The sequence below is a fragment of the Poecilia mexicana genome, unplaced genomic scaffold, assembly GCF_051168715.1.
Source record: "Poecilia mexicana isolate PSO_F unplaced genomic scaffold, ASM5116871v1 scaffold_21, whole genome shotgun sequence".
Taxonomy (NCBI): domain Eukaryota; kingdom Metazoa; phylum Chordata; class Actinopteri; order Cyprinodontiformes; family Poeciliidae; genus Poecilia; species Poecilia mexicana.
Window position 1 is genome coordinate 14,394,974 of NW_028263390.1, and position 25,745 is coordinate 14,420,718.

A 25,745-nucleotide genomic window follows, 5' to 3' on the forward strand; every position below is an offset into this window, starting at 1 on the left:
CAAAGAGATAAAACGGACTCGGAGGTGACTTTGCACTGCTTTTTGCTTATAAATGTAAAACGGACTCCCCCACCTTTTTTTTTAGTCTCCAATATTAAAAAAGAAATAGCTAATAAAAAATATTTTAGTGCAGCCAAAAACACATGATGTGGACAATTGAAGCCAATTATCCTTTGGGGAAAAAAATCATGAGTAATGAAATTAATACAAAAAAGATTTGATGGCAGGATAATAGCAATTGGTTTGATTCAACCCAACATCCAAAGCTTTTTAAATAAAGGTATAGATGATATTTACCAAATTTATAAATACATAAAGACGGAAAAATAGGAAAATATTTAAATAAGTAAACAATGGTGCTCATCACCACCATCAGTACCTGACAGGTGGTAGTTTGCATCAGCAATTTTAAACGTAAATGAAGTGTTTGTGTTCATTTTACGGTGATATTTTAACCATATCTTTTACACTCTGTGCAGCTTCTCTTCCGGTTTTCTATGTTTTTAATAGTTGGAATCATGTGGAAACTTTATTTTTATGATCTATTTGTCAAAACTAGTTAAACATCAGAATCAAAGACACCAGAAACTCCAAAGCATTAAGTGGGAATAAAAAATGAACGGATGCACAAACAGAAGCACCAAATGTTGACCCTACTGAGGAAGACGGGGGGTTTTTTAACTTAATGCAGAACCTAAAGGGGAAAATCAATTTGAAAATAGCTGCTGACTAAACTGCTAAACCACTTATCGAGCAATTGTTTCAACTCCTCCTCTAAATTAAATCAAGCATTTTTCCCTGGAGACGACTTCCTCACTAACAGAGGAAACCACGATTTAAGCTCAATGGACAGGTCATTTTTCTAGCCGAATGTTTGACAGATAAGACAGGGAGACTAATCTACCAAATAATTAAACTTCAACCATAAACCTTAAATTATCAAAGCTATTGCCGCCCTTTTCTGTTACTATATGGAAAACACCTTCTGAAGTGTGTGTGCGTGTGTGTGTGTGTGTGTGTGTGTTTCACCACCTGTCTCATACATGCTATGTTTAACCTGCTGGATTTACTGACATTTTAATGTGCGAAAGGTCAGCAGGTCACATTCTGCTGCTTCTCCTGAACGACCCCCAGGACGGTAAAGCCAACAAAGCTGGAAGCTTAACGTCCCTGCAGATTTTTGATCACGTCTTCATCCGTTCACACTTGTTTCCTTTCCGGGGACATTCTTGTTTTGCCCACATTTCCTCGTAACATAACGTCTCGGGAGTTGTTTCCACGTAATCTGTGTGGTGTAGTTTGTGCTTCCTGTCGCTGGCATCGCCGTCTTCACATCATTTTTCGCATGAATTTTGGCACAACGTAACGCATTGTGACATCACCGGGCCTCTAAACCTGCTTTCCTTTCCGATTCCAGCTAAAGCAGGTGATGCAGACCAAAGCAGACATGTAGCGGCTCGTTTACCTCAAAGGTAAACGAGCCGCTTGTCTTGTGTTGTTTGATCCGAGCGCAGAAATTGTGTGATTGCTAACGAAAGCACTGCAATTTTAGCAAAATATCAGTTCATGTTGCTTTGTTTAAACGCGTGAAACATCTGCGCAGTTTTACCGTCCCAGTAAAGTAATGACTTTAACGTGATCCAGCTCCAGAGTTACATAACCTCAGAAAAAGTAAACTTGTACCCTTGCAGGGCTGGAACAGGTGCATTTATGGCTCCTGCTGTTGCGCAGTTTCATAATTACCTGTCTAATTAATGTTTCAGCCCCTTCGGGCCTTTGTCTAGACACTTTTTAATTCACTGCTCTATTTTTTATTTTTATTTTTTTGACTGTGCAAACCTGGAAAGTTGTTGCTTTGCTTGGGCAGAAGGGAACCATGACCTTGGCTGTTGCATCAAGTCTTTTATTTTTTCACCATCTCAAAGAGGAGGGAGGGAGCAGAGCTGTGCAGCATTACACAAAGCCAGATCTCCACTCTGAGATGCATCTGTCAGACATTTTAAAGCTTAAACATGTACCTGCTCTCAAACAACATGATGCATTCAAGTGCAGCTGCATGTTGTGGTGTGTTTTGGGACCAAAGAGAGCGAGTAGGCTGTGTTTGGAAGATGATAACGCGTGCTCGGTTGATGTGGTCGAAGCTCCCAAGCCTGATACGCAGACGATAAATATCCTCCTCACTCCGCAGAGGAATTTTAGAAATGTGTGTGTGTGTTTGTGTGTGTGTGTCCCTCCACCACCGGGACACGCCTTCATCAAGCTTTACCATCTCCTCAACCTCACGAATGCTGTCAAAATAAATCACATTAGGCGTTCGAGCTCCATTGGGTTTTATTAAAATATGCTCTTTTACCCCTCATCACTGGATAATTGTGATCTTTCTGGCATATAAATGAAAAAAAAAAAAAACAATGTCTGTACAGTGCCTTCCAAAAGCATTTATACTCGTCTTTGAAATATTTTATAGGGTTGAACCAGAAACTTTAATGTATTTTAGCAACATTTTTCTCTGACACTCCTAAATAAAACCCAGTACAATCGATCTCCTTCATACATCACTTAATTATAATTCAACATGTCCTCCTGTGTGTGTGTGCGTGCGTGTGCGTGTGTGTGTGCGTGCGTGTGTGTGTGTGTGTGTATATAAATCAATCTGTTCTTCACTCAAGCCACAACAGGAATTAGAACAAACTTAGTACTTTTTTTACTTTCTTTTTTTCCCTTTTGCTCTTTCCTTTGGTTTGTCATATTTCATCCTAATTCATGCAAAGCACTTTGAGCTGCCTTGTTGCTGAAAAATGTGTAATAAAATGACCTTACCTCCTGTGAAGGCCCAGTGTGTTTGGTGGAGAACATTTTAAGGAGCATCATGAAGATCAGAGAGCGCAGCAAACAGGTCAAGGAGAAAATAGTAACTCAAAACAGGGTCAGTGTATAAAACATAATCCCTGAAGACCTCTGATCGAGATTATTAGACTCTGTGGTCTCTAAGATGAACGTCTGCTTACAATGGCTTGGGTTTATTGCATTTGCATTATTTTTATATCGCTTAATTTGCACTCGGTCATCACAACGGCAGAGACAGGTGACTCCAATGATCCAACACCCTGTTATGTAAAGTAATGTGTTCTGATTAAAGCTTTTACGTTCCTGTATAATGAGCTGCGGCTGATCAGATGCTGCCCTGGCTCTGATTATCCTGTTTAGCAGAGAGAGAAAGAGGGCGGGCGGGCGGGGGAGGGAGGCGGGGAGCGAGACAGAAGATTCATTGACGATGGGCCTGGATGGGGAGCAGCGTTTTGGGTGGGCGAAGGGAGAGGGGGGGCGAGTACATCCAAGGGAGAACGAGAGAAAAAAAAAGTTGGAGAAAGAGAGAGAGAGAAAGTTAGAGTGGGGGGGTGAGGCGTCAGCATGACACAAAGCCAGATGAATCAGCCAATTGTTCCCTCTGTTCTCCCTCCTGCCTGATTTTAAAAGGACTCCGATGACAGAGGTTGAGCTAAAATGGGCTCAGGTAGAGAAAGAAGGAGCGGACCCGGTGCCGCACAGAGCGTGGGTGTTGACAGGGAAGGAATGGGTCCTACTTTCACATGGCCCACAAACGAAACTCATCAGTGATCTGTGAAGCAAAAAGGATTTAAAAGTACCGTAGAGCTGCTTCAGTCGCCAGCTGTGGTCATTTATTCTTTTAACAACGCAGCAAAGTCATTGCTTTAAAATCCACAAAGCTCATCCTGCACAGCACATCCTACTCATGTTGGTAATGTCAGTATACAAATTTCACAAAATCACCAGTGCCACAACTATTGGTACCCCTAGTGATTCTTGCAATGCATTTTTAAAAGGTTTACTAGCTAGTCGAAATGGGAAAGCCAGGAGAGGATGCCATTATACTGGTTCAGATGTTTATCAGGTGTAAAAAAAATACTTGTAGTCAGAGCAATAATTAAAAATGACTAGAACTGTACTCATGTTTCTATCAATGTTTTTTTTTTTTTTTTGCGTTTTTTGGAGTGTCTTATTGGAAACGGTTCTGAAAAAGCAAAATTTGTAAAAAAAAAAAAAAAAAAAGTACTTGTTTTGCTAAAATTCTGTCTATATGCTCGCTTGAGGCGGTTTTTCCAAAAAAAAGAGTTGGTACACTAACGAGAAGGTGAAAATACATTTGCCGAATACGTTCTTATGTAGCAAACCTTCCCATCCACTGATGGGTAAGGCATGAAACTGCCTCTGGTAAAACATGAAGCTGCCTTACCAGAGGCATGAAACTCAGAAATCTCCAAGTCCCATCTGCAGGTTCGGAGGGGAGGATTCTCTGTTTCGTGGTCCATGTTAGTTTGAAACATTTGGATTGTGTTTTTTTACAACATCTGACTGAATTTTGCTCTGCGTTGTGTGGTTGATTCGCTCCAAACCAGTAGATGGAGAACCACTTGCATTTTTATTTTTTTTTTTCCTTTTTTGTGACATGTCATTTTCTTAAAATTCACATGACAATTAGATGAAATATGGGACCCAAGTTTGTTTTGGTACCATGTTTATTGGTGAAGATGGTAGAAAATGCTAAAAATATATATCTAAAGTTTAAAGCTAGAGAGCTGTGTCAAAAAAAAGTATTATAAAATCCATTTGACGCCATAGTAGCATATCCCCTCTACCACAATCATAAACAGCAGGACAATGATCTGATAAATATAGAAACTCTTCACAATGATGAACTAAAGTGAAGACTTTTATTTCTTCAGGGTCAACAGTAAGTGTGGAGTAAGAAATATGAAATTGCCTTGAAGAAAATTTGAAACTTTAGCACAAAAACACAAGTTTGAAAACTGAAACTGAAAGCCTGAAACTCATCCTGAAAGCTGAAAGACGGCTCACTTCTCCAGCTGATTAGACCAGCGTCCCTTTGTGGGGTCGGAGAGTTCAACTAATTTCAGCTAACCAAATTAGTCAAATTGAAGTAAGAAGCCTGATGACGGAGATTACTACTTCAGTGACGTGGAACGTATAGAAGAGGGGCAGCGTAGCAGATAAGCAATCAATTCATCTAAAATGCAGAGTCATGAAAAACTAAATAAAATCAGGCTAATTTGATTCAAGCATTTGGATTGACGAACTAAAAGGCTTCAGCTTCAACGTTAATGTCCACCAAAAACTTTCTAAAGTTGAATAACAGCATAATAAGATAATCAAATGTCAGTCAGTCCTTCCTACAGCTGGAGAACACCAAGATGATTTTGTTTTTTGTTCAAAAAGTGAACCTTGCTAATCAAGACAGTTATTTTTTTTTGTCTTGCTGTGTTTTAAGAGAAACAGGAAGTGTCTGTCGGCTAATCAGTCTGTCATAAGGAGAGCTTCCTTTTCTCCCTGCTTTCAGATTCATTCCCAGCTCAGTCGCTGTAAAAACACCCGTCTTTCTCTGATGATGTGAAAAAAAACCCAAAGCTCTTTTGTTCCTGTCTTCTGCCCTCTCCCTGACACTCGGCTCCGATAATGAATCCACAGGTCAACACTAAATACTACAATGACTTGGAAATTATTACATAACGGTGCTTCTTTGCTGCTTCATTTTGCCATGAACGTGCGTTCCCAGGATGTTAGCCAAGCTTAATTAAACATCAACATTTAAATCCGTTCTCTCAATAATGGACTCAAAATATTGTGTGAAATCCTTAAAATCAACTGTAGCAATGTTTTTTGAGAACTTATCATCGTGAATGTTTTATTATGATACATTTCTGAATGTGTGCTTTATAGTTTATTGAAAAAAGTAAATGTATGCTGGTTTATCCACAGTTTTTTCTCCTCGTTATTTTATTTTTAAGTAGTTATGAAACACAAAGCTGCTGTGGCAGTTACTCAACTGGTTGTTGCTAGGTAACCAAAGTTATTGGAACTCGAAACTGCTTGCCATGCAGCAGGTTGTTGCTAGGTAACCAAAGAGTGAGTGAGCGGGTTAGTTGATTCCACCAACCTAGCTTAACTTGCTGTGAGAAGTTGAGCAGCTAAAGCCTTTCCTCTGCCTACATCTCCCAGAATGCTGTGTGGTTCTGAATGAGAATTCAGTGAATATGAAAAAAAAAGTTTTTTGTTTTATTATGTTCAAACAAATAACATTAACATACATAGAGGATTTTTAGCACAATGACAAATATCACGTTATTTAAAAAAAAATGTTTAAGAAGAATAACCACAAACATTAACAATGTTGATGTTAAAATCTTGCAATCTTCAGCGTAGAATAAAGTAAAAAAAAAAAACCCTGAATATTCCATCTTATGTATCATCTATTGATATTGATCACATGTCTATTGCCATACAAATTGTTATTAATTTATTGTCCAGACCTGATATATGCCTTGGATTTTTTATGTAGTGAACCAACACACAACAGTGGATATTTATCAAATGAAAAAGCATTATAGAAAGAAAATCTTAAAAGCTAAATGGTGAAAAACGTAAACTGCACGTCACCCTGCAACATGGTGGTGGCAGCATCATGCTGTGAAGATGCTTTTCTTCAGCAGGAACAGGGAAACTGGTCAGAGTTGACAGGAAGATGGGTGGAGCTGAATACAGAGCAATTCAGGCAACAAATAAAACGGCACAACAGTCCTAAAATTCATTTAAAACACAATGGGCTAAATTGTTGTAATATGGAAAAAAATTGTGGGGATGTTTATGGTGTTTAAATACCTTTGCAATGGACTGTAGTTTAAGCCAAAATGTAAAATTTATACAAATTCATTTAACATAAAGCATGTAAACGCATTAGAAGGAGCCTGTGTGTTCTGCTCTTCCTTTGTTTTTCAGCGTAAAGAAAGTATGAACATTTTAATAAGATTAAAAATGTTAACCTCCACAAGATGATCTTTACATAAAAGGTGGTAAACACATTTTGTGTCCTGCTTTAACCTATCTTTAATTTGAACTGCATGACCGCAGTACACGATAACGTCTTGTATTCAATTTAAAAGCTTAATTTTTTTTTTTATATTCTCACAGCTAACAAAAAAAGCAGTGTCTCCCCAATGAAGCTGTGTGAGGCTTTTCTTCGGAAGAGAGTTGTTTTCGTCAATGTCCAGAGAGTAACTCCGGGAAAAAAAACACTGAAATGCTTCAGAAAGGGACTGGATTAATCTCACACATTGGCGTCTCAGGTGTATCATCTAATTAAACAAATATTTACATTGATCCTCTCTAAGCATAGGTCATTTTAGGCTATTGCAATGTCTGTCTGCATGAATTGGTGGAGGGTTTTCATGGGGAAGGATGGAGTCCATCTTTTTGTTGCACTCCTTCAGGCCTCTTGCAGCCTTCCTCTCAGCTGCTCATTTTATGCTCATCCATTTTTCATCAGCTTTGGTCCTGATGCTTCATGTCGAGAACACACTGAGAGATGAAGTCATGAGTCACTGTGGGGGTGTGTGTGTGTTTTTGGTAACTGCGTGTCTTTGTGTGAGTCGGAGCATTTCAAGGACAAACATGGAGTCGTGTTTTTATAGCGCAGCTGATGCACTGGAGTTCAGCTCTGAATGTGTTTACGTCATGGCTGTTGTTACAACATGGCTGCCGGCTTTTGGAGTGAGAGGGAGAGAGTGTGATCTTTTCTTAAAATCCAGAACACCTAAATTTGGCATGTAAATTTTTTACGTGCATTTCCCAGAGTTTTGGAGAAACATTACTGACATCCTTACAAATGAGGTTTTTCATTGAGACTTGAAGTTTAGTTTTGGTTATAGTTTTGGTCTGATAAAATGAACCAATTTTTTTTCTAAGATGAGTTTTGACTGGTTTGAAGAGCAACTTGTTTTGGTGCTGTCTCTTTAAATGCTAACGGGGCATTTCACGCTCTGCGGAGGTCGCAGAAAGCTCCATTCTTGCAAGTTCGGCCATCTTTATATCGCAATGAATGATGAGGGTTAATGCACTCTACAACCAAAACGGTTTGACTTGTCCCTGAACTTCGACTACAGAATAAAAATGGTGGATTCGCAAAACAAATACTGTGATGCAACAGACAAAAAAACTATAACAGGAAATGGAGACAACTGAACAACTTTAAAACTATAAATGTATTTTGCTCTTGTGATCATGAACAGTGTGTTGTCATATGTGGTAAGAGATTATTGTTTTGAAAAATTAATTCTGGTGTACCCCACAGCTCAGTTGTTACTCCTCTTTTACTAACATAGTTTGTTGTATTGATCGTTTCCATTAGCATACATCCAAATGCAGAGATGGTTTGATAAATCATGGCTCACAGTCACTGTGAGATTTTTTGCTGCAAAACGTATGTGTGGAGTTGAATGATGGGAGCAATGGTAACATCTGCAAATAATCACCAGGATGTGAAGACAACATAATGATCCCAAAAACATCCCAAATTTCACAGTGTTCCACCTCGAGCAGCAAGAGGTGAACGTTTTTATGTGACGTTCCGCGAGGGCTTCAAATAATTTAGCTCTTCTCCACAGACGTCCGCAGGGGAGTTGATGCGGGATGAGTCAGGAATTTCACTGCTTTCGCTCTCATCTCCAGGAAAAAACTGCAAATATTCCTAACAATTTCTACAAAATTGTGTAGAGGCTGACATAAAACAATCTTCTAGCTCCGTGTTTTCTATTTGGAACAGTATCTTGAAGTCCGAACTACCATTACTGAAAGAAACTTGGCTTAGAAATCTAATTATTTTTGCTTTTTTATTATATGCATACTGGATTTAGAATCTCAAGTTGCGATTTCAATTCTAGCCTAAGCGCTATTACGATGATGCAGCTCCAAGAATCACAAATGTGTGTTGGTTTAAAAATATAATTGACACTTGAAACTTTTTAAATTTAAAACAGCCACTTCATAGTGCAGCTTAACTTAATGACAGAGGGATAGCAGCAAGGGGCTGATTGCAATGCAGGACAATAAGATGCTAGTTTCTTTTATTGTTTTAAAAAGAATTGGCAGATGGATCAAGGCGTGGCTGTGATGTTATTTTGAGTTTCAGTCAGGTGATGGATACAAATGTGGTCGGCATGAAGCGGCATGTTCTGCAAAAGAGTGTTGCTAGGAAAATAATGATAGCTTTTTGAAACCGGACAAGTCCGACACATGGAGATATTACAGACTGTAAGGTCCCAGAGATAAAGCCGCTCCGATCTAAAGTCCTTCAGATGCACAGCTGCTGGTCATCATAGACGTTGTGCTGCAGTTACAGCTGCACAAGATGATCACGTTGTAATACCTTAGAGGTCTCCACAGCCCATTAAACCTTTTTTTTCCTCAATTAACTACAAATTTCAGTCTAATTTAAGAGGATTCATGTGACAGAGTAACAAAATAAGTGAGAAAAGGAAAATGATTTTCTTTTCATTTTTTTTCACCCCTGTTTACTCTGATAAACCCGACTCAAGTGCAAATCAGGGCAGTATGGTGGTGGAAGTATCATGCTAATCTTGACGATTCTACAGGCTGCAAAAGATTTGGGGAAGAGGCTCACCTTCCAGCAGCACAATGACCCAAAACATGCAGCATATTTATGTTTTATAACTTTTTAATTTGAGAATTGCTCTCACAATGTGAAACTTCACGGACACTCCGCAGCCAATCTGGCCAATTTGACTGAGTTTGAGCTATTTTGCCAAGCAGAATTGCCAGAAATGTCAACATTTAGATGTTTGTGATTTTGCACTACTTTGTATTGATTTGTCACATAAAATATCAATAAAATACGCAAAAATAAATAAATTATGGTTGTAACATGACATGTTGTAGGACAGTTCAAGAGATATGGATACTTTTGCTGTAAATGCTAAAGATGTCTACTATAAGATTTGCATTAAAATATATTAGGCATTTTTATGCTCAACCTTTTAAATATTGGTGCAAGTTACTACTCAAGATTTATGTGCTGCCTCTAAAAAAACACTTTATCCTGAAAAACATGACATTAGAAACCCATCCTTCCAGGTTCAGTCAAAAACCAAGAGGTCCAGAGGTCAGATATTTGACCCTGAATGTTGTTTTTTCTTGCCCCAAAACTTGGATAAAGCACATACATATTAATAGACCAATAATCTAGGAGTAATTTAAAGCCAAAAGCCATAAAACAACTAAGTCTGGTATAAGTGTCTCACTAATTAAAACCATGTTTACGGTGTCTGTGTCCTTTCTAGAAACACCCGGTGCTGCCGTCGTCCCCTCCTGTATGTGGCTCTCGAGTACAGATGCTTATCGGGGCTTTGAAATATTTAGAGATTCTTGACAGGCGGGTCAGAAGAGAGCCGGGGTTTTGTTTTTCCAACCCAGTTAGAGAGGCGGGCCCCTGGGGGTCAAAGCCTGGCCAGAGTGGCCTGATTGCGATCGTGTCCTGGGGGGTCTTTGCTGCGCCACGGCTGTTTGTTTGTTCTGTTGTTTGGCTCCGTTTGCTGTTCAAGTGTAGCAGCCGTACAGATGAGGGCGGCGCAGGCCGAGGAAAAACAGACAGATTGTGGGAGGTATAAAGTAACAAGGGGTTAAAGGTTTAGCGATGCGCTGATGTAGGTCGAACGGTTCGTCCTAAAACGGCAACAGGTGTGAGAGTGGACGGCTTTGTTGTCACTCACCGTTTTGGTGTGTGTTCGGTTTGGGCTTTCGGCCTCACTGAAGCAACCGGAGCAACACTGACTTAGCTCTGCGACTTAATTTTGTCCCGCTCATTTTTTAATTTGTCGATTTGATTCTCTTCTCACGACATCTTCGGTATGCGAACCGGAAATTAAATACAGCTGACTGTCACACAGAGAGACTTGTTTGGCTTGCAGTTCTGAGACACAGTAGATCACAGAACTGTAAGTGTGTTAAACTTATTGAATTTGATGCTCACTCTTTTCTAATCAATTCTTACAGTTTAAGAGGTATTTAGCATCTAATTTATGCAGTGACTCTCATTGTAATCACAAATCTTTGTGATTGTTGTTTTGGATAAACATGGAAAGTTTTCTTCTCTCAGACAGTAAAATGTAAAGATTGCTGCTTGTTTTCCAAATATTATAATCATATTGTTCAATTTGTGCAACCAATAAATGCACTGATCTTCTGCATGTCATAAATTAACCAAATAATATGTTTTCGTCATCCTTTTACAATTGTGGGTGATGTCTAATCTTCAGATAATCTTCTGTAAAACAGAGTTCTTTTTTTTAAAGCTTTCTTGTCATGAAAGGTCAATAATTATTTCAGTTTGGATGAAAGTGCGAGAAAGCAGCCACTGCAAATCACAATTTAACCGCTCTAAATGAAAAACTAGAAACTATGGTGTTGAATTCTTTTGCTGCCTTTAGCATTTTATAGTCATGATTAACTAAGCATTAATAAAACAGTCATATCTATGTGATTTCTTGCTTCAGCTCTGAAAGGCTACCAAATATTTCAAAATCAATAAGATAAGAGATTTAAAGCTAATAGAGACCAAACTTCCTTCCTGTTATCCACTGAAAGTCTTTACTCTCAGGGTTTTTTTTATTTCTCTAAATTTGTCTTTCAACACCTCATTGATATTAAAAATTGTTATAACCTCCACAGGAAACATGTTGTTACTGCCAAATGCTTTTTCTTTACTATGGTGCGTTCACTGGTTGAAAAAACATAACATTTTTGTGTTTCTGACAAAAAAAAAAGTAAAAATTGCTTTGATTCTAGTTACCACTTAGTATCTCAGCGAATCTCTAGAAATAAATTAATCCAATATTTGTGTGCCACTCATTTGCTCTCAGTTTGTGCCTGCAGCTTTACTGGTATTTAATTTGCTGTTTAAGTTAAATTAAATAAGTGATGAAGCATTAATGTGCGTTAATTAATGAATAGATGAACTTGTTTTGGGATTGAACACTTTTACTTCTCTCCTATTGAACATCCTGACTCCTCTTACTTCAGAGTATCTACTTGATCCGTTGTCATCAATATAACTCAGATGCCCATTAGTCAGTCTGCTAAAAATATAATAAAACTGTTCCATCAACAACTTGGACACAGTCAATCATGAGATTTATTTCCATGTGTAAAAGTTTTAAAGGTGCTTTTAATTTGAGAGAACAGCTGATCCCTGGAGGAGCATCTCTCCGTAAGAATAGCACGTACAGTCAATACATGGAGATACAACTGTGAGGTTTTCTGATTTTTCTCATAAAAAATATCACACCATAAACCACTTTAAAATCCAGTTCTGTCCTCAAAGTAATTTTTCACGCTAAATATGATTTAACCTCATGTTTGATGTAACTAAACCTCATGTCACAACATCTAAATGATGGTTTTTGTCCATTTTTCCAACATGGACAAAAACCATGTTTTTGTCCATGTTATTGATGTTAATAATCCATAACATGGATTATTATAACAATAATCCATGTTATTTATCATAACATGGATTTTGCATTATAATGTATGTTTTTATATATATATATATATATATATATATATATATATATATATATATATATATATATATATATATATAGCCCAGAATTATTCATACCTCTGGTAGAGTTAAATTTCTTTAAAGTTTCTTTTTGATAGGAAGTGATAGATATTTCTTGAAAGTAGTAGTAATTTGATCCATATATCTACAAAATTTTAAAACATTCATGTTGAAAATGATTAATACCATTCTCAATAAATGGAAAAATATTTATTGGCATTATAGCAATTAAACCCTCTGTTACTAGGAGTCTGACTGGGCTTCTTCATATTACTTTTACCCTAAATCTTACAGAGGAATTGATCGTTTTGGCTTTATTTATACAAATAGCTTTTAATGTTAATTTTATATCCAACATTTCGTCCCTTTTGGCTGAAAACCTTGTATCTCCATTTTAAATCATTAGTTGTTTCTTTTGTTATATCCCCAAATCTGATACATCTGCTATGCAAAGTAAAACAAGTAGCATGTTGATTTGTTCAAACAGTGTGAGTTCATCTGTAGATATGTGAAAAGTCTGTCTGACAGCAGCAACACGAACAATGCCAGTGGCTTCAAAATGTTTTGAAGACGATTGTAGATTCCTTCAGATTTCCTGATTCTGTGCAGAGACACGTAAACGTGCCAGACGTTCATCTGTGCAGGTACTCTGCACCTGAGCAGAGATAATGGGTTGTGGAAACAGTGAGAGTGTTCTTCGGGGGTCTTGTCAGGCTTTGATCTTTGGTATGTAGTGAATGTTGGGGTCAGGGATAATGGACTTGGGGCAACCAGAGGTGAAGAGCCATGAAGAGAGAGAGGGAGAGAAAGAGAGGAGGGGGGAGGACGACCAGATAGATGTAGATGTAGATGGTGTCGGTTTGCCAAGAAAGCCCCAAGACATGACTCCGGGGTTTAAGAGGCAGGAGCATACATGCAGCTGCTTACCAGGCCATATGTGCTGCTGAGTACTTGAAAAAGCAGTGGGTAATGATGAGATCCATGATATTAGACAGACAGTGGCTTTAATAGAGCTAGAGAGGAACAAAAGGAAACAAAAATCATAAACAAAGACTGTCTTGAGCCACATGCAGAGTAGAAGCTGAAAAATACAGGCACAGTCCGACTTAAGATCGAATTGTTTGACATTCTCCAGAAGTGAAGTCACACAAACCTCCTCTACAGGTGATGCAAACTCAGCTGGGTGGAGAATACTGCATACCAGACAACAAGCACTGCTGCGAGCAGTTCTACATGAAATGATCTGCCAGTGGAACAAGATATTTCTCCCATATTACAAGCTAAAATGTCTCGTTTCACTGGCAGATTATTTCACATATAGCTAGTACATTTTAATTAATACTGAAGAGTTATTGATTTCAAACAATTTCCTATGTCATGCTGAAAAGCTCCTTGTAAGCTCGTTTTGTCTTATTCCGAATTTACTGAGATCAATTTCTCATTACTAACTAGTTACTAAACGGCTGTTGTCAGTAAAAGTTAATAAAAGATCTCAGTGAGATAAGAGGAAAAATTTTAGGGACACATTTGTAGTACTTTGCAGCAGTTCAGTTGATCAGCCTTGTTTGGTTCCCCTTTTCAGATCAAATCTAGATGCATCAGTTTTCAAATGTTGGTGAAATTCACTGTTCTGATGACGTTTGTGAATGAACTCCTCTTCCGCCGGGCCCCCCTTCAGTGTAGAAGTATTATCCCATCAGTGGCATCTTTTTTCATGTTTTTCAAAGAGATGGAAATAAACGAGAGTTTCTAGATCAGCTCTCTGCAGTTGTGGTACCATTTTTGATTGAAGATGGAATGAAGGAAATGTACACAGATGCAAGTTTTTCAGCATAGATCAAAACAAAAAAAAAGCCAACCAAAAGAGTAAAAAGTTTTGCAATTTGTTTCCTCTTTTTAGATTTTTTTTAACTTTTCTTCCATCTGTCCCCTCCTTCCTTCAATCATCCTCTACTTTCCTGCTATCTCCCCTCTCTCCCTGTTTTCCTGGGCACTCCCTCCAGCGCTCTCATTCTCCTTTTGTCCACTCTCAAACTCCAAGAACGCCTTAGAGGTCAGAGGTCGGGAGGTTAACTGTCACAAAATAAGTATATCACTGCTGAAAGTCTTCAAGCTTGTTATCTCCTGCTGCAAGATTGCCTGAATGCGCACATGTCCCTGTTTGGATAGCTGGAACATGATCGCTAATGTTTCTGATCTACAATCCATTTTTTCTTTCCCACTTAGACAGCTGAAGAATCTGTGTGCAACTTAAAACGTCAGAGCATTAAACAGCATTTTTCCTCCTCAGCAGCGCTTATACTGCCTGATAATAAAATGACCGTGTCCGCCAGATGAAGTGAATCCATAGCAGCTGTTTCCACTTCATTACTGATGGACATTTAGAGCAGATTTATTGGTCAGATTGGAAACATTAACATGTGGTACAGGATATTCAATTTACGCAGACCCCCCCCAACCCCCCCCCTGAACGCATCACTGCATAAATCTCTGTTGGACTGCAAAAATAAGTGAAACCACATTTAAACCAAACAGTTTTGTGCTGCTTTCGTCTGCGTTTGAATCAATTGCACGTATAGTTGAAAGGTTCTGGAATTATTCTGTAGCATTTACGTCATGGACGCTGTTAAATTTGGTTTCTGTTTAAGTAGATATTAAAAATAAATGCTTTGTTGCTGTAAAAAGAATCAAAAGTTTAAGACGCAACTTTCCGCCTTTTTTTATAACTAACTCCCTCCGCGGGGCGTTTGGTTTACAGGACGTAAATATCCGCTGCTGACCTTTACAGAGTGAATTAGAAAGCAGCAGGTTTTCTATGTTCATGGAAATAAAAGAGGCAGATACGACAAAACAGGAATCAAAGATAAAAACAATGGCGTAAAGTTAAACCAGAGAAGCCTATGGAAAAACGGCAGAGGAGGAAATTAAATCCCTCTGCAGCTGACCTTTAACGTTGGGGTTTTACTCAAAGTCCACAACCAGATAGGCTTTAACTTTACCTAAAGCTTTTAGCTTTGGTCACACTTACTTTGATAACTACAGGGTGCACATACTTTCCTAAATATGGCCTAAGTAATCTATACAATGGAGAAATTCAGTCATTTCACCTTGCAGAGGTTAAAATGAAATACTTTCTTTCTGAGTAATCTCCATCCAGTTGTGACAGAAGGTAACTCCAGAAGAAAGATGAAGACCTAAAATAGTGACAAATGGCTTTAATGCTAATTCTTCGCTTTTCTGCCTTATAGCCTTATTTCATATGCAAACGTGCCATTTCATCCAAACCTACTTGTGAAATATGCAAGATTAGGACTCGAAATCGGGCCAAAAGAAGTACGTAAGTGAGTAATCATATCGCCTCTTTTTTGTTTTTTTTTACAATAGATAAAAGAATTAAGTTAAATCATCACTTTTCAGAGCTGGTGTTAAATGTTTCTGAGTACATGGTGGTAGAAACAGGTTTCATTTCCTGTTATATCCTCAAAAATCGTAAAGAATTAAGCTGCAAATATAACACTGCAAATGACCCAAACTCATCTCAATTTAGTCATTAAGCTAAATGTTCACCATATTTGTTTTTGAGGTTGCCATGAAATGCATAATTACTTTGTTGTTGTTATTTTTGTTTGAGCATTAAAAAAAACAATAAGAGATGGTAAGTTTGACTACTTTTGTTATCACCAGCAAACACTGAAAGCAAACATTCACATTCGTGTTGGCCAGATATAATTTTGATCAAAATATCAACAACCTAATATCACTGTTTTTGGTAGAAACCACATTTTTAACTGAAAATAACTTTGTAGTTAATGTAGTGGAGCAAAAGCAAACCAACACAGACATGAAGCAGTTCCTACAATCAACTAAATATCATTCAGTGACACACAGGGGAGGAAAATATTCAATCTGCAGTAGATTTTTTTTTTGGAGTTTCTAAAAGTGTGTTTGTTTTTTATTCGTTTTATAGACTAACATAACTTTTACCTCCCTTTTTGTATCCTAGCAGCAAAATTTGATACGTCCTTCCTCATGTTTTGAATAAACTGTTCAGTGTTCCCAATGCATTTGCACGTGCAAATGAAGAGATTTCAACTTTAATTTAAAGTATGTCTCGCATTTAATATTTTCATCTTTTTGTTTGACTTTATTTGCGTTATATTTGTTGAAGAAAATCTGCCGATGTAATATACAAAGGTGACCCAGACTTTACAGTGCTGCTGTTGGCCTCAGTCCGCCCGTACCCAATACACACAGCAGGACCAGTAAAAAACTATTCCCAGACCAAAAAAAACCCAGCAGACTAAATTAACTCTGATCACATTACACCGACAGTTAGAGAGGAGGAAAACAAGCCGTTTGTTTTTTTGTTCATGCTGTTGTTTTCTCAGTGAGATGTTTTGTTGAGTGACCAGTCGTCTCTGCTGTTTCTGCACGACGGAGTCTGTGTTTAGGTCCTTGTGGCAGACCATGGTGACCAGGCAGACATCAAAAAAATGCACAACTGGCAGTGAAAGTTCATGATTTTAGTCAAGGAATTTAGTGTAAGCTGACGGTCTGGGGTTATGATAAACAGAAAACCTCATCAAACGGTGTAAAACTTAAGGATCTCAACTAATTCATCTTTTTGCAAACTTTTTTTTTTATTTGGAAAGTGATGGACCCAAAGACAGGATTGTGATGCACAAACTTCACATGAGGAACACTTGCTGTGGCATTTGTCTCCAATGGTCAGAACTCATCAAAATGTTGCCTACATGACTTAGTGACAGGCTAACTAAGGGGGCAGAGGTGAACATTTGGTGGAGTCAGGTGTTGGAGGGTCTTTGGAATTTCAGCCAGGAGGACAGGGAATGCCGGGAATGCCAACCATGAGTGAGAAGATGAGGGTGGGGTTGCTACAGGTCTGGAGGTCAGCTGGGATGGCTCCCAGACACCAAACCTGATCCAAGCTCCTTTTTCAATACAGATATTAAAGGTGACCTGTTATATTTTTCTGAAGAGGTTAAGATAGGTCTAAAGGCCATGCAAAACATGTTCATTGCTTGCACAACATTCTTGGTGTATAATGAGATTTTTAACCAACCTTGACATTAACCAAGAAATCATTACTGTTTAAACTTTACCTTTAATAACATAAAGTTACCTAATTTTTAAAGTGCAATCAGTAATACTTTTAGAACAAATTTATATCAGTAATTATTTATTGGTTAATGTCAAGTTGTCATAACAAAGACATTTTGAATAATGTCAACTTTGTATTAAAAGTGTCATAATTTACCGAATGACGCTTTATGACAACAGTCATAAATATTCATGAAGGATTATTCATGTTCATGACAGGTGTTATGTCATGTTTATGAAAGTGTCATGACAGTCTTATTCAACCCCCTTCAAATAAAGTGTTACCGATTTTTGTCTAGTCATTTCTGCCTGCTTTAGGGACTCCTGTCACTTTAAATCCAAATAAGCTGATCATGGCTGCAAACAGATGCATAATTATACAACCATACCTCTTTGAAAAGTAGAAGTGGAGCCTCCAGTACAACCAACAAGAATCCAGCAAGTAGTTTCTGGATGGCAAGTCAACAATAAAACACTTGTCTTTTCCAGCAGCCATTGTACAGTACAGACGGGGGTAAAACCAGCTGACCAAACTGGAACTCGGCTTGGAGTTGCTAGGTGGTTGGGAGAGCACCGCTGGGGTTGCTTGGTAACCCGCTGTGCTTCACTGGGGTTGCTAGGAGTTGGGCAGTGCCTGCTAATTTGTGACACTACATTTCGGGCGTTTTTGAAAAGGTTAACACCAAAAAAACAATAACTTATTGCCAAAAAACAGCCGGGTGGATTGTTTTTTAGTGCTTGGGAAATCCAAGTGGAAGTGCAAAAACATGCAAAATGTTAATTTTGTATGATAGATCCCCTTTAAAATATGTAGAAGGTTCAGTCATGAATGTTTTTTGTGTTTATTTTTGTGTTTATTCTTTTCCCAGTCAAACAACTATTTCTCAATAAAGGTCTTCAGTGCTGTTGGGATCCTTGCGCAGGAGTTGCAAATGATGCCATGAGGAATCTGTAGCCTGCATGTTGCTAATTTGATTGGGCAGACTTGGCAAGTTTAGTGATTGGTATGCAATGTGTCAGGTTGGTCCAAGTTTTCCAGTCCTTTCTTCTTACTTCAGCTGAAGTCAGACAAACGTTGCACTCACATATCAGATGAGATGACATGTTTCCAGAAGGATCAAACCTTTTAGCTGAGTCGTGACAGCACGAGCGACAAAGTAGCTGCATTGTGCGAAAGCCTTGCAGTGAGGCTCTCCATTTTGGTAAAGTTAGCTGGGTGAGAACAACTAGCCAGCAACAAAATTAGATGCAGTGATCTGATTTCACGTCCAATCAATCACAGTCCATTGGAGTCAGAGTAGCTTAGCTAACCACGGCACAGTGTAAACCAATCAGGATTTATCTGAAACGTTGTAAAAGTGAGCCAAATTAAAAGGGTGGATTGCTTCAGCTTTTGCAAAACCACATTTTCATCGGCATTCATGTTTTTCACCCTTCAGTTCCTTTATGTTCAGATTGTGGGTGTCTTTTTTTTCCTAACCTGTCCCAGGCTGCTGGGAACAGAGCCTAACTTGTCCATTAGTTATATTAGCACCTCGGTGTGGGGGCCCTGGCTTACTCAACCCCCTGGCTGAGACACACAAAAGGCTTAGAGCTGCCTGCTTTTGTCCTGCTGTAAGCTGAAGCTGCACCACAAAAACTCAGCCAGGTTCCAGATCCTCAGATAAAAGGTCTTATGATCCAGGGTGTGCTGTTTACGTATTAACACACTGGCTCATATTACAATACTTACAATATTTCCTTCATTTAAGTTTGGACATGATTTATTAAGAGCTGCAGGATCATCACGAGCGTTTATAGCGAGAATAAAACAAACGTGTAGATACGAAGGAGCAATAACATCCTAATCTGAAACATACGAAACCTTCGAATGCTTCATTGTTATAACATTTACAATCAAACACATTAAGAAATGCCTGGTAAATAAACACACTGGATAATGTTTGTTTCATCTGAATTCAAACACATGTGTCGTTATGGTTTATTAAACCAAATGTTCTGGGTGGTCAGATATGATGGAAATTGTGTAATAAAATTGTTTAAACATGTATTTCCTGTTACAGAAAGAAACTTGCTAGAGATACAGCTTCGTCCTCCATGGGAGTTTGTTTGTCAGTGTGTGAAGGGATTACTATTTTTACGCATGGGATTGGTCGCGGCACTGGAATGTAAAATAATCTTAATTTCTTTAAGTCAGAGGATAATGTTTGTAGAATCTGTTTCGCTTTTAAACACATGCTTCCTTGTTTATTGCGTAAAAATATTTGGGAAATGTTTTTTGACCTTTGGGTTGACTTTTACATTTTTCTTTCTTTCAAAATGAAGAATTTTATGAGGGAAAAAAAAGTCTTTGGCGTGTTTGGGTTGTCTGGCATTCTTGTTTTAGGACATCATACAAATTACTTCTAACACTGTTGTCGAAATAGTAAAAATGTTCCTGATTCTCAAGCCAAGTCCTGAATGGAACGGTTAAATATTGTAAACTACAGTAAGGAAAATCAAAAGAAGCATACACTACTAATGACTCACTTGCCCTGCTGTGAGTATTAATGTGGACATTTTGCAAATAAATGGCCCCGACTTGGTATTTCTGCATTTTGGGATTTTTATCCAAGTTGAAATATGTTTCTTTTTTCTAACATGGAAAAAATTGATTGGAAAAACATGTGGCCTCGCTCTCAGTCTTCCAGGATTTTGGCACTGTGGTTTCTCAGTGGAGTGTGTTGACACTTTGAATCTCATATAACACAGAATTACTTGGACAAAACTAAAGATTTGATTTCCTCTAAATTGTGTTGTTATAAGATAAGTGAAAAAGAAAAGTTTGATGAAAAAGTCTCTACGGCCATTAACTTGGCAGTTCAAACTGATTCCGTCAAATTTTGTATCTTGACAGAAAAGGAGAGAAAAGACAAGTTTTTGACCAGCATGGAGGTGTGTAATGTATTCATAATACATTACACATTTATCTTTGCTGTAATGTGTTGGCTTATTATTTTAGTAGCTTGTTTTTATGACTGTAATATATTTGCTGACACTTGTTTAATGCAGCCAAAAAGGAAGGATTCTTTAAGAAACAGCAGCCAGAAGTGAGAAGTACGTCCAATAAAACTTTGTGGTTGAGATAGAAATTCAACTACAATATGTTTTTTTTTTTTCAATAGCTGGATAAACTATTTATTATCTGTGTTGCTAACTATTAGCAGTACTACAAGATAGTAACATATTTCTCTCCAGTTCATAACAGTTTGCTCTAGTGAGATAACAACCATCAGAAAGGCAAATAAATAGTTTAATATTGCAAAGTTTATGACATCTTATATATGCGGAGGCCATATTTGTTGTTGAACTTTGGGTTGCAAAGTTTTTACCAATTTAATGGCTTTTTCAGAAAGAATTGAAACCATTCTGAAAAATATTTTTTTTTATGTTGCTTAATGTCAAAGTTTCACTTTAAGCTTTTTAAAACGTGCATATTGTTTATTATTGATTCTGCGTCATTTCTTTCCATTCTTCTTTTGTTTTTCTTTCAGCCTTTGGAGAAAAATGGACAAATCTCCAGTCTGACCAGCCTGAACGGACACTCGGAGGACAACACGCTAGCAGAAGGTGTGTGTGTGATTGTGATTGCGTGTTTGCTTTCAGTTGCCGCTCCTGCGGCCGATGCCGCGTTGACAAAAGTGACGGTGGTTGTGTTGTGTTTGCGTCTGGGATTTTGTAGTGTGCGTCTTAAGCGGCGGCTGGAGGTAAGCGTGTTTGCGTGGGGTCGGCTTTCAGCCCATGTGAGAATTCCTTGTCCACAGATGTCTTCGTGGCTCTGCGTGATCCGGCGCTGATCCTAAGCTAATCCATTTGTCAACACTTTGCAGGACACCTACATGGACACACACACACACACACACACATATGCAGGCATCCCAACATATTTTTATCTACTTTTCATCCCCTTAGCGCCGTCAAGTTATCACTTTTACAACACATTTCTGAGTTTAGTATGATGGATTATGCAAAACATATGGTTTTCCTTCACTAAATCTTGGAAAGCTCTGACCTGATTGAATATCTGCTTAAATTCCCATGTGCACCGAGTCGCTCCAGCCAGACACATTCTCTTAGAGATAAAAACTAAAGTTCTGCACTGAAAACTAAAACATAAACTAAGCGTGCCTGAAGAAAGTTTTACGTTCAAACTCTTTAAGATCTAAAATATGCAGTGATTTATCTCTGCATCCCCTCCTGTGCTCGGCTATCTCTAAAGCTTAATTTGTTTATTTTGTTTTCTGTTTCTGTCCTGTCTCCCCTGGTCTGGGAGGGCTGCAGGGGTGTGTACGGCTTCCCTAAATATTTAGCAGGCCTTGACCCGGGCCCCGGACAAAGCATCCTGTGCACTTCATAATCTGCTCTGGCCCAGGCGAAGGTGTAACCCTATCCAACTTAAAACACAGACATGTGTCACACGCTGTGCTGTCAAATTACCTTTTTATTAAGCTTTTTAATGAAGTGATTTCGTCTGTTCATGGAGTAACCCAGCAGAAGGAGGAGCGGGGTGTTGAATTGTCGCTAAATCGGTGAAATTGAAGGTACAGAAGACAAAAGAAAGCGAGGATGGACATGCATAAACAAACACAATTGCTTTGAAAGAGCTTGCTTTGAGTTTTTCCTAAACACAGAATGGACTAAAGATGCAAGACAAATTTAAACATTGAGAGCTCTTGTCATTTTTGAGAAATTATGGAGGATAAAGGTCTTGAAAGAACAGGCAGCTCAGTTCTGGTGCTGCTCACTCTAATCTGTGATCTTTCTGTGCTTTCTGTCCTTTTGGGCTGAATCTTTCAGGTATGAAGAAGAGACAAAACATTTCATACCCACCTTGAAAACTTTACCCGCTTTTACGACCCATTTATTATATTACTAGTTGTTTGCTGTAAGGATATTGACTTACAGGAAACTAATAAATAACATAACACCAGGATTTCTTGCATTTTAGTATAAGGCCATGTTTTAAAACCCAGCAAATGCTATCTGATCCAAATTGTAACTTTTCTAGCAATTTTCTTTATAATTCATGAAAATATTTAACTAGGAAAATAAAAAATAAAAAAACTCCAGGTAAGTCAAAGGAGAAGTACATGAGTGAAATTATTTCTTTACGGTTACAAAGGGGAAGTAATTTGGGACAAAATTGTTGTGGATGGTCACAAAGTGATTTTACAAGTTAGCAAAGGGATGAACCGATCGTAGCTATCAGCAACAATAATAATAAAAAAAGAAAAGATGGATGTTCAGATAAAGACAGTGGGGGTGGCAAATATTTCAGATTTCATCAATGCTCTCACATGACTTTTTCCCCTAATTGAAAAAAAACATTAGTGTGTTTGAAGTGAGTCACATGGCCTCATAGAAAGACTGAAATTTAAAAAAATGTTGTGAAATGTGTTCGGTATTTTCCTTCTAATCTTTCTCTTCTCTTCCAATAAACCAAGGATAACATACGAGGAGACAAAAAAAAAAAAAAACGTAAGACGCATGAAGTTGTGAAAGGCCTTCAAGGCCACAGATTGGAGGAATGCAGGGGAGTGAGAGGAAAGGAGACACACAATGATATAAGGGCTTTCACATCCCACCACCGCTCTCTTGTCCTGCCTGATAAAGACAGCAGCTCATAGTGGGAGACAGGAAGAGGAGAGGAATCTGTCTGATAACGGTAAAAATAAAAAAAACCCCGAAACAACAAAAGCCAGGAGTCGCACCAAAAGGCTGACATGTATGCAAACACACAGCCGTAATCAGGTACGCCAGGGTGTTTACAGCTTGGGGGACCAGCCCGGACGTGAAACTGCACTCACCCAAAGCAGCAGCCTGACAAACAGGTTTGAGGCAGTATCGATGAGGACGGTTTGGTTTTGGACTCTCCTGAAGGCGCATATGTGCATTTTGAGTTTCAGTTCCTAGCGAAATGGGATCAAACGCTTAAAAAGACGTTCTGTATGTCGCATCCACAAACATCAAAATATTTTAAATAACATGATTTTATCATATTTTAACAAAAAGTGGTCTACAAATTGTAGCTTTAAAAGTCGCCTTGTACTTTTTGAAATCTTGACACCCTTTCATTTGAAGGGCTCTCCATAAGGCTGACATAAACGTGATATAACACCAGTTATGAACAAGAAAACGTCTTCATGAATGGTTATGTCATGAAGTTTAACTCGGTACATAATGACACTTTTAATGCAAAGTTCACACTTTTAATAGTACAACTTTGCATTTAACGTGTCATTATTTACTAACTGTTATGACAACAGTCATAATGATTCATGACAGTGTATTGTCAGTCTTATGCGCATCCCTTCAAATAAAGTGTTACCCACATTCCTAATATAATTTTTGGCTTTAAGTTCAGTTTTTACACCTATATCAATGTTCAGGGTGATTTTTTTTTTTTTTTTTTTTTTTTTTTTTGCTCTTGGGTCAAAAAAGCTGCATCAAGTTGTCACTCACCATCAGAGCCAAAGTTGAAAATCAGTCCAAACTCGTTCTGAAGAAAAAAAGGAGTTTAGAGTGCTTGGTTTAAAGGAAGATTGACAAAATGGAAGTGCATAAATATTAGATTCAGGACCAGGCCACTGTGAGGAGGAAGGTACATGCAAAAAGCAAAAGGCAAAAATCAGGAGAGGTAAAAATAGATTGAGAAGTGGGGGAAAACAACAACAAAAACAAACGTATAAATGATGCTGTCACATATTACATCACCGCAAAAGCACCGGTCCTGCAAACTAAATCAAAAGGAGATGTATAATACATGACCGTCTGCCAAAAGTAAAACCACCTTTTCTCACTTTTTTGCTGTCTTTTCCAATCTAATTTGACTGGTAATTAGAGCTCGGTGTGGATGTTGACTTTGAGCCTTTGTGTTAACAACCGTTCCCTTTAGGGTGCTGGTTTTTAGCAGGGTGTGGGGCGTACGCAGCTGCAGCTGCAGATGCAGCGAGGACTCAAAGAATGACATCAGAGATGATGTCACTCGCTGGCAAGAGTGCTGACGCAGTCTCCAGGTTGGGTCGCAGATTTAAAAAGGCAACACACACATTTCTGGACAGCTTCACTGGGCGATAACGGGTCTGTTGGTGTTTTCACCTGCAATAAAACTAGACATGGAAATAAATGGGTGTGGCTCATTTGTTTGATTATCTTTAATCATATAGATACTTTATGTATACAATAAAATGATCATTTTAAACCATTATTGCCTTTAATTATGCAGTTAGAATATTTCTAGTGAACCAGTGGACGGTTTATGTTTTAGTAAAGTTGCAATAAAGATAAAAAGTAACTTGTAACAAGATGGACTGAAAATATTTTGAAAACATGTTTTCTTTATAGTAATTTGAAATAATTCTACCTATGTTTATATTTGCTTCTAATAATACATAAGTTCGGGAAATATTTGGTCGATGGGTTGTTTACTGGTATAAAATCCCAAATGATGCGATAAAAATGCATCGCTATGGTTACAGAGTGGCAGTTCAAGACGAGTTAGTTAGCAGACACATTTAGAAACAATGTTTCAATCATCAGCAAGGCAATTATTCATTTTCAACAACAATAGAACAAAACAATTAAATGTAGACAGAGTAAATTAAACACGTGTCTCAAAAAAATGGTTAAAATAGAACTAAAAGCAAATAAATGAAGGTAGGTTTTCAAAAAGATTTAAAAGTCTGCAGCTCTTCACGCGCTGCATTTTTTTCCACTTAGTACATGCTTTTTGTTATTATTCAGGTTGTCCTTGTTTGATCCGAAAAGTGAAATCTGTAAATGTGACGGAAAAGAGGAAATTTGTAAGGATTTTTCTGGGTATGGCCGCATTCGAAGCTGTGCAAACGTATTGACACATAAAGTTCAAATCAGAGATTTAATCTAAAAACCTGGGGCCAAAAAAGGCCATTAAAGTTTTACATTGTTTCTGACAATCAATGGCAGACTTATGAAGAAGTTTTAGTTTATCATAAATACACCAACATGCGAATCTGTCTCATGGGTGGATATGATTTAATGTCAAGTCTGATTTCAGTGCTCCTCTGGGGCCTCTGCAGAGTTATGTTGCCAAAATGTTCATCATGCCTGTGGAAGGGACCTCTCCCTTCACTTAAGCTCTGTCTGATCTCAGCGC

At 38.1% G+C, this 25,745-nt stretch overlaps 1 protein-coding gene across 1 annotated transcript in view; it reads left to right on the forward strand.

Moving 5' to 3' along the window:
* Positions 1-25,745, forward strand: part of akap12b (A-kinase anchoring protein 12b) — a 44,939-nt gene that overhangs the window by 921 nt on the left and 18,273 nt on the right. The window contains exon 2 of the mRNA XM_088002183.1: positions 21,106-21,181. Coding sequence (XP_087858309.1) covers positions 21,106-21,181 — 76 coding nt within the window. The remainder of the gene's footprint in view (positions 1-21,105; positions 21,182-25,745) is intronic.